The following is a 12,954-nucleotide window of genomic DNA, read 5'->3' as shown; positions in this document are numbered from 1 at the left end:
GGCCACAATGTGGTCACTGGGCCCCTCTCAGGCCTGCCTCTAGCCCTGCTCTCCTCTACACACACCCCAACATACATCCTAACTCCCTTGGGTCCTGTGACTGCTACATCCTGCAACAGGAGCCTCCTTGGGCCCCTCCTGAGAGCTGGAGGCCCTGCCCCAGGCTCCATAGCACTGATGTGGCTCCTAAGGGAAAGGGCCCACCCCCAAAACCACAAGGCCCCCACCTACTTCCTCCCTGGGGTCTGTTGGCCCAGGACTAGAACCTACCCCTAGGACCCCAGTGACTAGCCCCATCAGTTTTGGCCAGAAGCCCCTAGCCTTCCGGTGCCAAGAGGACCCCTCCCTCCTCTGAAGGGCTCCACAGAGTACAAACCGGCCAGGAGGCTGGACTTCCTGCCATGTTTCCACCCACCCGAGCTTCAGAGCTCGGGTTATAAAAGTTGTGCCTGGGCTTCCCTGGTGGCGCAGTGGTTGAGAGTCCTCCTGCCGATGCAGGGGACATGGGTTCATGTCCTGGTCCAGGAAGATCCCACATGCCGCAGAGCGGCTGGGCCCGTGAGCCATGGCCACTGAGCCTGCACGTCCAGAGCCTGTGCTCCGCAATGGAAAAGGCCACAACAGTGAGAGGCCCGCATACTGAAAAAAAAAAAAAAACAAACAAACAAAAAAAAAAAAAAAAAAAAAGTTGTGCCTTTCTGAGAAGCTAGTGACAGAGGCCCAGGAGAGATTCTGGACAGCCCTATTCTTGGAGAGGTAAGGACAAGGAGGCTAACATGGGCATTTCGCAAATATTTCTTAAGTACCTACAATAATGTGGTGATGTGGTGCATAGATTCTCAGCCAAACTGGGTTCCAATACAGGCTCTGCAGCCACTACCTGTGTGACCCTGGGCAAGCCATTTCTTCTATCTGTGCTCATTTCCGTAAAATAGGCCTGCTATCAATGATCCCAGACCATTATGGTAAGGATTCAATAATGCAACAAAGCTTGTAAAGCTCTCGGCATAGAGCCTGCTACATAGTAAGGACTCAAGTAAAAGTCGGGGCCAGTATGATTCAAGACTGGTATGAGATGGAGACGGCTGGGGGACGGTGTGAAGTACTAAGCGCAGGAAGGGAGGAGAGACCTGACCTGGGTGAACTGATTAAGTGCCTAACATGGGCACTGGCTAAACACTGGTTGGATGAGTAGTGGATGAATTTAAGATCAGCCTGGTAGCAGAATATGAATAGTTAATGCCATGAGTACACATTTCCCAGTCCAAAATTCACATCTGCAAATAAACAAGAAACTTTCTTTTTTTTAGGACCCATTTTAATCACTGTTTTGAATTCCTGCCATCAAGCAAAAAAACCTGGATGTTGCTGATTTGAGACAATGCCAGGATGTTCTCAGGCACTCCAGAGTAGGCTCAGCCACTTTGGGGGCTTTGCCCAGAGGCAGCATTTACCCTCTGGGTAATGTCTTCATGGGCACTGGGGTGGGGATGTGGTGGCTCCTTAATGGGCCCTGCTTACGCTGGCATCTGCCCTGGACGTGTCTGTATCCAGCTGGCCTCTGCCTTGCAGTTCCAAAGGCTGCATCTCCTGGCAGCACACCCTTGCCCACCTGGAGCGCCCCCTGCCTGCAGGCTCTGGGGTCCCAACTATGCCACTTGGCCACCTGGGCTGAGGCTCAACAGGCAGGAACCAGTATAAACGTACTGTTTGAAATACTGAAGTATTTCCCTACTAGTTGGTAAAGAGCCATGACTTTAAGCCCCCCCAGGTGCCTACCCTGGTCACTATGGAGCTTCCCCCAGGACCCCCAATCCTTGTCCTCCTCAAGATTCAGAAACCTCCATGGTTTTAATGTCTCACAATGTCGCACAGCCACATTAACAGCTGTCGGGCACACTGCTTGCTAAGTGCTTTGCGCATATTGAGTGCATTCCCCACAACAATCTATGATTGTCCCCCATTTTACAGATGAGAAAACTGAGGCACGGAGAGATCAAGTAACTTGCTCAGGGTCACACAGTCTGGAAGTGGCAAAGCCCAGATTTGAAGAAAGCCCACTTGAGAGGGAAGGACATTTCAGGCAGAAGGAACCGAAAGCACTAATGTGAGATGGTGGGGGTAAGGCTGTGTTCAAGGACTAGCAGATCTAGAGCGAGGGGGAGAAGAGAGGGAAAGAAAGCTGGAGAGATGGCTCTAGGAGAGGCAGAGGTGGGAGAAGCTAGCCAGTGGCTCCCCAGTGAGGTGGCCAGTGGGGTTCCCAGCTCTGTGTCCCCAGGTCCTGGCCAGGAGGATGCTGCTGTTCTGGGGGTCACTGCTATGCTGGGGGCTGCTGCCCCAGGCCCCAGGGGAGGCCCAGCACCTAGTCTTCTTGCGCTTCAGCAAGGATCAGCTGGAAACAGGTAGATTTTTAAGGGGTGGGTGGCAGGAGGCAGGAACTCAGGGAAGAGCAGGGGTGGAAGGTGACACCACCTCCCTGCTCAAGCCTTTTCCTCTTCTGGCCTCCCCATCACCAGCAGCAGAATTTGCCTTCCTTTGCCCAGAGCTGACCCCATCCTTCCCCTGCTCTAACACTTGCTGTGGCTCCCTAGTACCTTCAGAAGCTCCAAGCTCTTCATCCTGGTTTTCAAGGCCCTGCCTCTCCAGCCTCTTCTACCACCACCTGCCCTGACCGCCCCTATAGACTTTCCAGCCTCCTTCCTTTGCTTGTGCTATTCTTTCCCCCGTTCTCAACACAATGGATTCTGATTCACCATTTAAGGCAAAGCTTTAATAGTCCCAGTTTCCCCAGCAGAAGGAGTATCCTTCCACTGGGTTCCCACAGCTCTTTGGTGAAGCTTCATCTATGGCCTTATCCAAGTGTACTGTACTTGTCCTTTCTGTCTGTCTGTCTTTCTGTCTCTCCCTAACTCTTGGCTGTGAGCTATTTTTTATCCATTCACCTCCTTCCCCATTCAACACAGTCCAACCTCACTGATCTTTCTGTTTCATATACTCACCAGGCTCATTACCACCTCAGGGCCTTTGCATGTGCTGTTCCCTCTGTCTACATTGCTCTCTCCCCAGGTCTTGCAATCGTGGATTTCTCCACTTCATTCAGGTCTCAGCTCAAATGCCTCCCCTTCAGAGAGGCTCTCCCTGACTACCCTATCTAAAGTAGACCTTCCCCCTAGTCATGCTCCAATTCGACTCCATTTTATTTTCAAAAATTGCCTTGCTTGCTTATCTGAGGGCTCAATTGTTTTCTGTGCCCGCCCCCACCCCACCCCCACCCCTGCTCCTAGAACGAACCCCACGGGTCCTGAACCCAGAAGAGAGTAAGTGCTTCATAAGTACCTGTTGCTAAATGACTGTCTAAATCGCTGGCTCGGGGCAGGTGCTGGTGGGCCTTTGTTGAACGACTGAATGAAAGGCGAGCCCCACCCTGAGGAGGGCCTTGTCCTCAGACATTTCAGGCCTGCTCTCGAAACACCATGTCCTGGACCGTGTGGCCAGGATCCCTGTGATGGGGGTCACAAGTGAAGGAGTCACCATCCTGGACCACCTGCCCTTCGTAAGAGAAGGCCTCTCCAAAGAGAGCAGTGGGCTTGATCTGTTGCTGGTCTGGGACCTGCTCTCGGGGCAGAGCTTCCCCCTGCTGGGGGAGCTGCTCCAGTTGGGTGGGTGAGTGGCCTTCTGGCTTTTCTTCCCCCTCAGAAACAGTGTTCTCACCTTGTTGGTGGGTAGGAGGCCCCAGCGTCGTTGGAGCTTTTCTCCAGCCTGGAAAGCCCTCAGCAAGTACATTTTTATTGTCCCTAAACCTCTTGAAGCCACTTGAAATCCTCCAAGGAACAAAGCAGAGTCTCAATCAGGGATCTTAGCCTGGCAGCCCTCCAACCCTCCACATTCAGCTTATACCTGGGTATTGCAAACTCCCATAGTATTTTTTTAATATTTTAGTGACTTGCCAATATATAAAAATCTGGAGTGTTTTAATAAAAATCCAGATTTTCTGATTGTATTAGTTCGCTAGGACTGCCATAACAAAATACCACAAACTGAGTGGCTTAAACAACAGAAATTCAGGAGACTAGAATTCTGAGATCAAGGCGTTTTCCATGTCTCTCCCCTAGCTTCTGGAGGGTTGCTGGCAGTCTGGTTTTCCTTGGCTTGTAGAATCATCACCTGATCTCTGCCTTCCTCTTCACTTGGCAATCTCCCTGGTTGTGTGTCTCTGTCTGTGTTCAAATTTCTCCTTTTTAGAAGGACACCAGTCACATTAGGCTAGGGGCCCACTCTACTCCAGTACGATCTCATCTTAACTACATCTGCAACAACCCTATTTCCAAATCAGTTCACATTATAAGGTGGGGATTAGGAACTCAATATATGAATTGGGGGACTTCCCTGGTGGTCCAGCGGGAAACACTCCATGCTCCCAGTGCAGGGGGCCTGGGTTCGATCCCTGGTCGGGAAACCAGATCCCGCATGTATGCTGCAACTAAGCAACTAAGAGTCTGCATGCTGCAACTAAAAAGCCTGCATGCCGCAACTAAAGACCCCGTGTGCCATAACTAAGACCCAATGTGGCCAAAATAAATAAATAAATATATATATATATATATATATATATATATATATATATATGAATTGGGGGGGTGGAAGGCAGACACAATTCAACCCCTAATAGCAACTCTCTCTATAACAAAGATCTGGCCACACCTGGCCTGACCTCCCACGTGGCAATCATTGGTGTAGGATCTGTAGTCCCTAAGTCAGTCCCCAGACACCCCCTCCTCCACTCCCTTTACGTTACCTGCTTTGCCCTGAAGGCAAATGAGTTGGAGACTTCTGGCAAAATAAGTACCAACATAAATGAATAATATTTATGTAGGTTGGGGCAGGGGTTCCTGCAAGGTCAACTGTGTAGCCACAGGTAGGCCTCCGAATCCATCCCCCAGAATGAGGAGGGAGAGCCAGATGGGTCCTAAGATGATAGAGTCCAGAAGAAGTTTTCTGACGGGGGTGAAATGAAATGAAAAGCTAGGGCCTGGGGTGGGTAGGGGTGCTTCCCAGAGAGGCCTGGGAGGAGGGTGCTGGGCCCACACCTGCCCCAGCCCATCCTAAGGCCTAGGACTAGCCACCACTCACCCCTGCCTGTGCATTTGCACCACCTCTACTCACCCATCCTGGCACAGGGCATCAGCTTGGGAGGGCCGTAGGAAAAACCCCACATGGTCCAAGTCATTCTTCAAAAACCTCTGGAAGGTGCCATGGTGGAGGCAGGCATACAGCCTTTGGGGAGCCCAACCCATCCAGGTCTTCCTCCAGCACTGGAACTTGTTGCTGCCCACTCCAGTGGGCACCAGGTAAGTCACCAGCTTGTATCTAATGTTCAAAAAGTACATAAAACTCTGGGTTCCTCTTAGCTCAGGGAGATGCGAGGACCTGAGGCCATCACGGGGAGCAGAAGTTTCATGTCCTCCTTCTTGGATGCTCAGCAGGGCAGGTGGTCCCTGAGTGGAAGGCGGTGGGATCACCAGCCGTCTTGCTCTCTCTGACTCCTGCCTGCTTGCGTCTTTTTTGCAGAACCCTTATATTTTAATTCAGACCTGTTTAATATGCATGGACAGGTCCTCCACTGTATTCTCCTCATTTTGTAGAGGGTGACACTGACGCCTGGAGAAGGAAAGGGACTTTCCCAGGTCTTCAAGGCTTAGAGGCTGTAACTAGAGCCCAGTGTTCTGCAGCTGGGCTGAAGGGTCAGGGAAGGGGTTGTCCCAAAGCAGCCCCCACCCCTCCTGGGGTCTGCCCCTATTCTAGCCAATACAGACACACTCCACAGAGATACAGGGGCCTTACCAGGCCATACAAACAACACCCCCCAACCCACTCACAGGTTGCTCACAGAAGATGCCAAAGGCCCTGATGTCACCCTACAAATCCTGAGTGACAGCTTGCTGCAAGTCACATTGCGAAGCAAACTGTACCTCTCGCTCTAGAGGTGAGTGTGTGCTCTGGGGGCTTCCTCTCCACCTCCCTCGGTTCCAGGCAGCCATGCAAGGCTAGCAAAATTCTGCTGCCTATGTCACCAAAAGGGTTACAATAATCCTTTCCACTTGGGCATGTTTCAAAGTCACTTTTTTGTGATGGGGAAACTGAAGCACCAAGTAGGAGAGGGACCTGCCCAGGATCACACAGTGAAATCTGCAGCAGAGGCTGAGATAAAACCCTCTGACTTCCATGTCTGGGGACATGTGCCCCATCTGAATAAAAGGCAGATACTTTCATGGGATGATCCAAGGAGGGTCTGGTTCAAGCTCACCTTGGGGTCCACCACGCCTGGACGCCAATCCCACTTACCATCCAGGCAACTTGAGTAAGGGTGTCTGTCCTCTGGGCCTCATCCACAAAGTGTTATGATCCAGTCCCCTACTGCCCTTGGCTGTTGTAAGAGTTCACTGCTAATCTAAGAGCTCAGACCGCTCACTAAACTGTGGAAGATGATGCCAACCTGGGGTTGTAAACACAACAGCCAATAAAGGGAGTGATTTGCACATGAAACAGGAATATTCTTACATGCCCCTTAGGAATATGCCCACTCTCTTTTTTTGTGTGTGTGAAAGATGGCATTCTTTGTCTAGCTTCCCTTTTTAATAGAAAATGAGCATAAAGAAATATTTTCTTCACCCGGATGTGGGCACAGAGAAATATTTCTCTGCTATACAATAAACATATCATCACCCTTATAATGATGTGCAGTAAAAATGCAGCTTGACCCCTGGCCTGGTGGGGACTGCAGCAAACAGGAGAGGATATGGCCCATCTCCAGGTCACATCAGCCGCCTGTGAGGATGCTGGCCGAGAGTTTCCAGATCTTTTAGGTTTTCCAAAGTTTGAACCCTGTATTTTTAATGAACTCTTCCAGTTTTTCATTTGAGCCCTCCAGACAACTGCAGGCCCCACCAGCCTGTGACTTCTGGACTCAGTCATGGGCTGCGGCTTGGAGCCTGCCCAGACATGCTGCCCCTACAGGATCCTGTGGTTCAAAGTCACCAAGAACATCTGCATCGGGGTACAGCTGGAGCAGACGGGGAACAAGACCAATGTGGCCTTTGAGGAGTGCCACACCCCACCAGGATACCTGAGCACTGAGGTTCTGGAGCAGTGAGTACCTATCCCCCACCACTCCTGCACCCAGCCCTTCACTGAGACTCTCCCCAGAGAGTCTCAGTCTTAGGCTGCCTCTCCCCAGCCTAAGCTGTCTAGAGTGACCAAGGGTGTCAGGGACAGGGTCATCTCCAAGACCACCAGCTGTACACACCACCCATCAGTATCTCCTGCCTTCACATTGAATGTTATGGCCAAAGTGTGCATCCACGCAGGTCAAATCTTGGCTTGGCTGCTTACTAACACCAGGAGCCCTGGTCAAGCTATTTGGCTTCCAGAAGCCTCAGTTTTCTCACCAATAAACAGGATCACAGAACTCAGCCAGCATGGGGTGGTTGTGGGGAAGAGATGAGCTAACTCCTGTGAGCTACTTAGCACAGAACCTGCCGCATAAAGTGGCCATTGCTTATGATTCTTAATATACCTAACAAAAAAGCCACCTCCTCCAGGAAGCCTTCCATTAACTTCCACTCTGGGATTTGAAAATCCCAGAGACCTTTATTAGAGAGAGAAATAAAGCAAGAGAGGCATAAAGGGACAATCAGGAAGAAATAAAGTGGAGGAGGACAAAGTCTAGAAGAGAGAAAGCAAGAAAGCAAGAATGGAAAACAACAGAAAAGGAAAGGGGAGAAAGAGGAGAGAGGAGAGGAGAGGGACACCAGGCGGGCAAGGAAGCAGCCACCCTGAGCTTCCCTGTTCACAGGTCCACTGGGGCTTTCCTCAGCCCTGCCCTGGACTCCCCTCTCTGGCCTCAGTCTCCCCTTCCATGGTGTCTCAGACCCCACCTGCTCTCCCCGCCTCTAGGATGGACCCCCTCTGGGTGAACAAAGCTCTGGGTTTAGTGACAGATGTCCTGGATGAGGCATTGCCCTTCCTCCTACAGAAGATAGTAAGTTGCTCATTCCCCCCGCCCCACCCCCTGAGAGAGGGGTGTGACCCCATGGGACAGCCCCTTGATCTTGCCCTGACCTCAACAATGACCCCCTCATGCCTTCCCTCCAGGGGTGTCCCCTGGCCACAGCCCTGCTCAACTCGCTGCTGGAAGACCTGTTACACATCACTCTGTGCTCGTAGCTCCCAGGCAAGGAAGGGGCTTATCTGCTGTCCCCCTACTGTGTGCCAGGAACTCTTCTAGGCTCTGGAAATATGATGGGAAATAAAACAGGCAAAGCTTTCCCTCGGGGAGCCTACTTCCTAGAGGAGGGGGAAAAGGGCATTATGCCTTATGACCTTGGTAAATCATTTCCCCCCCCGAGCCTCAGTTTCCCAGTCTGTAAAATGGAATTAATCACAGGCTCACAGAATGGACTGTAGTGATAATACATAAAACCTGGCACAGAGTTATGGCTCAATAAATGCTCATTGTTACAAGAAGCTGAGCCCCAGCCCACAATGAACTTAAAGCTAAGCAGAGAGGGAGAAGAAATTTCTCGCTGCTTCAGTGCCTCTCCATGCCCTTCCCTCCAACCCCCAGGGAGGCTGAGCCCCAGTTCCATTTCCTCATTGCAGCCCCAGCCATCTCCGGCCCGGAAGATTTCCAGCACTATGTCACCAGCACAGAATTCACGGAGGAGGCCATCCTGATGAAAGTCCAGGTGAGCAGCCCCTGGCCAGGGCAGACCCTCTGAGGATGTCCACTGGTCTGGGGGAGAATGGGCACAGAGGAAAATGAGGTGCGGCTTCTCTGGATAGGAGGCAGAGGAGAAGGACCAAGCAAAGGAAGTGGTGGGCAAAAGAGGAGGAGAGAGGGGAAGGGAGAAGAAAGGGCAGACCAGGCAGGCCCCACCCTCCGGAGCTCACACTGAGCCTGGGAAGTCCCGCTCAACCCTGGAAAGGTGGAGAGGCCACGGGGCTGTATGTCCCACAAGTGAAAATTAGGCTCCAACAAAAGGGCAGGTGGGGTGGCTCAGGAACGGCAGGACCGTGTGTAACACCCAGCTGGAAGGGACCCCTCAGATGGGGAAACCGAGGCCCAGAGAAGGGATGAGGCTGGCTGCCCCTCTCCTCCATGGGATGGTAGCAGGTGAGTCAGGAGGACAGGAGGATTTGAGTGGATAGGAAGGAGGCACTGTTAACAAAGTCACGGAGAAAAGAATGGGGTTACATGAGGGAGAAGCAAGGAAGCGTAGCTGATGGGTTCAAAACCCAGCTCCACCTCTTACCATGTATAGGCTCTTGAGAAAGTCACTTCACTCCTCTGGGCCTCAGCTTCCTTATCTATCAAATGGTTTCCATCTCATGGTGCTGTTGTGAGGTCAAAATGAGATTGTGCCTGTAAGTGTTCAGCGCTGTGTCTGGCACATACATAGTGAACCCTCCATAGGTTAGCTGTAACCAGTTTTTGCCTGAGGAGACTGTTCCCTCTGAATTTCTCCTACCTCCTTCATTTTTCTAAAGCTTATGACCCCTGCAGCCCAGGCCAGAGAGCCCCAAGGCCTGACCACCTAGCCCCCAAGCCCCTCCCAAAGTTAGCCCCGGGCAGCCTGGCAGACCTGGTCTTTTCACTGGAAACCTACAATGACATCCTGTCCTGCCTCTACACCAGCAAGGAGATACATGTGAACCTCCAGGACCCCACGGTGAGTGTTTGAGAAAAGGAAGTACATTACTGCTCTACTTTTCACATGAAACCAAGGCCCAGGTGGCATAAGTGCCTTCCTGGGTGGGCCTAGGTAAGTCACTTCCTCTCTCTGGACCTCACCTGGAGAACTCTTATTCAGCTTTCAGAACCCAGTATAGAAGTTCCTTCTTCTGGAAAGACTTCCTTGAACACCCCTTTGTTGTTCCTCTCTTCATAACATTTATGCTGCAAACATGTATTGAAGGCCTACTGTGTGCCATGCCCTGTGCACACAGGGTCCCTGCCCTTTCACAGATCAAAGTCTACTGGAGGAATAGAAACTGAACAAGAAAACAGATAAATAAAATAATGTATCTTATTTATAATAAGCAGAGCAATGGATCAGCAAGTGTGTGATGGAGGTGAGAGAGCTACCCTGGACACTGTAGTCAGTGAATACATCTCTGAGGAGATGGCCTGAATGGTGGCAAGGAGGCACACACACACACACAGACACACACACACACACAGAAGTCAACGGGAAGAGCAAGTTCCCAGAGTCGATGAGGGCATCACATGAAGGAGAAATACAGATAGATCACTGCTCAGAAGCCCCCAGCAGCTCCTCATCGTGCTCTGAATAAAGTCCAGTCTCCTCTCCGCAGCCCCAGGGCCTCGTGAGATCTGGCTCCTGCCCACCTCTCTAGCTCTGTCTCTTCACCCACTATGCTCCAGCCACACAGGATGGGCTGGTGCTCACCTCGGGACCTTTGCACATGCTGTCTCCCTGCCTGGAACACTCTTCTCTCCACTGTTGGTCTCTGTGCAAATGTCATCACCTCAGAGAGCTGCTCCCTGACCACCACATGTAAATATCTAAAGTAAGCTTTTTCTCTCTCCCTCACCCAAAACCCTCTCTCTCTTTTTACTCTGTTCCCTTCGAAATACTGATCTCACTGTGTATATGAGTATGAGTAAAGTTATATATGGGAAGTTGTATATATACATATACACACATATGTATATTTGTGTGTGTTCATTTATTTAACTTTGTGTGTTCACTGTCTCTCCAGTTTGGGGACGGGGACTATGAACAGTATACTCTCTGAAGGGTACACAGGGTGTGCTCAGTAAACATTGAAATATGAAATCCCAAGATCTATATCTGGAAGAGATCTAATGTTATTGCTCCATTATTAACATGGGGAAACCAAGGCCCAGATAGGGAAAGTGACTTTCCCAAGTCACCCAGCAGGTAGGATCAGGACTGGAGCCAGGGCTCCTGCCTCCCCATACTGTTCCCTCCTTTCCACACAGGTGTGGCAGCTCTGAGACTAGAAGTGAATCCTGTGATTTCATGTCTACAGAAATTCTTACACCAGTGGATGAGGGTACATGTGCAAGGGTGTTCTTTGCAGCTTCACTTGTTACAGGGTGAAAAATAAAGTTAACCTATGTGTCCATCAATAGGGAATTGGTAAAATAAGTCAGGTAATGGCTATATAAGGTGGAATTCTATGCTGCTGTTTAAAAGAAAGGGGTTGTTCTATATGTACTGATGTTGAGAGGAACAAACAAGGTGCAGGACCATCTGGTTAGAATGTTCCCATCTATTCATTCTTCTATGTGTGTAGAAAACAGTCTGTCAGGATATACTCCAAAATGTCAATAGTGGTTACCCCTGAGAATAGGATTTAGGAGAAAAGGGGAAGAAGTGTTGGGATGGACTTTCATTTTTACTGTATACATTTTATAGTGTCTTCTATAATAATTTACGACTTTCAAAAATCAATGGATTGGGGGCTTCCCTGGTGGCGCAGTGGTTGAGAGTCTGCCTGCCGATGCAGGGGACACGGGTTCATGCCCTGGTCCGGGAAGATCCCACATGCCACGGAGCGGCTGGGCCCGTGAGCCATGGCCACTGAGCCTGCGCGTCCGGAGCCTGTGCTCCGCAATGGGAGAGGCCACAACAGTGAGAGGCCCACGTACCGCAAAAAAAAAAAAAAAAAAAAAATCAATGGATTGGGGCTTCCCTGGTGGCGCAGTGGCTGAGAGTCCACCTGCCAATGCAGGGGACGCGGGTTCGTGCCCCGGTCTGGGAAGATCCCACATGCGGCAGAGCAGCTGGGCCCGTGAGCCATGGCCACTGAGCCTGCGCGTCCGGAGCCTGTGCTCCGCAACAGGAGAGGCCACGACAGTGAGAGGCCTGCGTACCGCCAAGAAAAAAAAAAAAACACCTATGAAAGGTCATAATCCTAATGCCAACCAAGACAACTGTGGCTCAGCTGGGCCTATTAAGACCTCTTCACACAGAGGTCATTAAGAATTCGTCCCTGCCTTATGACCTACAACTGTGATCCCAGCCAAGCCTTGGACAACCTTGAAAGGGCCCTCTCCTTCAAGAGTCAGCAGGTCAAATCACTTAGAGCTTGGGAACAAAAACTGTCCTTGTGCCCAGCCTGGGAAACCACATCTGCATGAAACACCTTCCCATGGATCCTGGATTAGCAGAATTCAAAGGCTGCCCCACCTCCTAAAGCTAAAGGACAGAGACACAAAGAACTGGGAGGTCCCAAGGGCCGTCAGAGGTTGCATCCCTGATGTGCCCCTTCCCGACCTCTGGAGTTGGGTTCATTCTCTGGGTCCAAAGAATCAATGGATGCACTGAAATCAAAGTTCACCCACCAACAGGTGTCACAAATTTCACCTAAAAGATGATTCCATTTCCCTCAAATGTCCAAGAAAAATAAGACCCAGGACAGCTGAGTTTTGTCTTCTGCTTATCATCATGTATAGGTTCTACTTAGGTTCTGCCCTCTGGAAAAGGTCAATGTCATTTGTTCTATGCATCTAACATTCCAGCCAATTCCAAAATGGGACCTTGGGCAACTGAAACTGTAGCTGAGGTTCACAGTATGAGAGCAATGAAGTTGGGGAGGGCCCTGCAGCAAAATGCTGAGCCTGAAGGCAGGGACCCAACCCAATCCCCACCCCAGCCCCTACACCCCCACTTCAGGCATTAACCATCCCATCAGTCAAAATCGCCTCCCTCTCCCACACTCTTGCATTGTAAAGCTGTGGGAATACCACAGCATGACCATAACAGGACGTACAAAATCACAAAACATAGAGTGGTAGGAACCTAACAGAGGACTGGGCATTCTCTAAATTATAGGAAAAACCTGAGGCCCAGAGAATAGGCTCTAGAATTTGGGGAGCCATTAAATGAGACAATAAGTGAGAAG

General features: G+C 50.7%; 1 protein-coding gene across 1 annotated transcript; it reads left to right on the top strand.

Moving 5' to 3' along the window:
- The first annotated feature begins 698 nt into the window (after positions 1–698).
- LOC116739657 lies at positions 699–9,301 on the top strand. Its single transcript, XM_032604195.1, is given in 7 exon segments — positions 699–2,402; positions 3,447–3,663; positions 5,879–5,983; positions 7,015–7,146; positions 7,954–8,038; positions 8,152–8,215; positions 8,659–9,301. Coding segments are annotated over 7 exon segments (831 nt in total). The 5' UTR covers positions 699–2,293; the 3' UTR covers positions 8,778–9,301.
- The last annotated feature ends 3,653 nt before the right edge of the window (positions 9,302–12,954 follow it).

This window comes from Phocoena sinus, chromosome 15, assembly GCF_008692025.1.
Source record: "Phocoena sinus isolate mPhoSin1 chromosome 15, mPhoSin1.pri, whole genome shotgun sequence".
Taxonomy (NCBI): Eukaryota; Metazoa; Chordata; class Mammalia; order Artiodactyla; family Phocoenidae; genus Phocoena; species Phocoena sinus.
The sequence above is the reverse complement of the archived record's forward strand: the minus strand, read 5'-3'. Positions and strand labels throughout refer to the sequence as shown.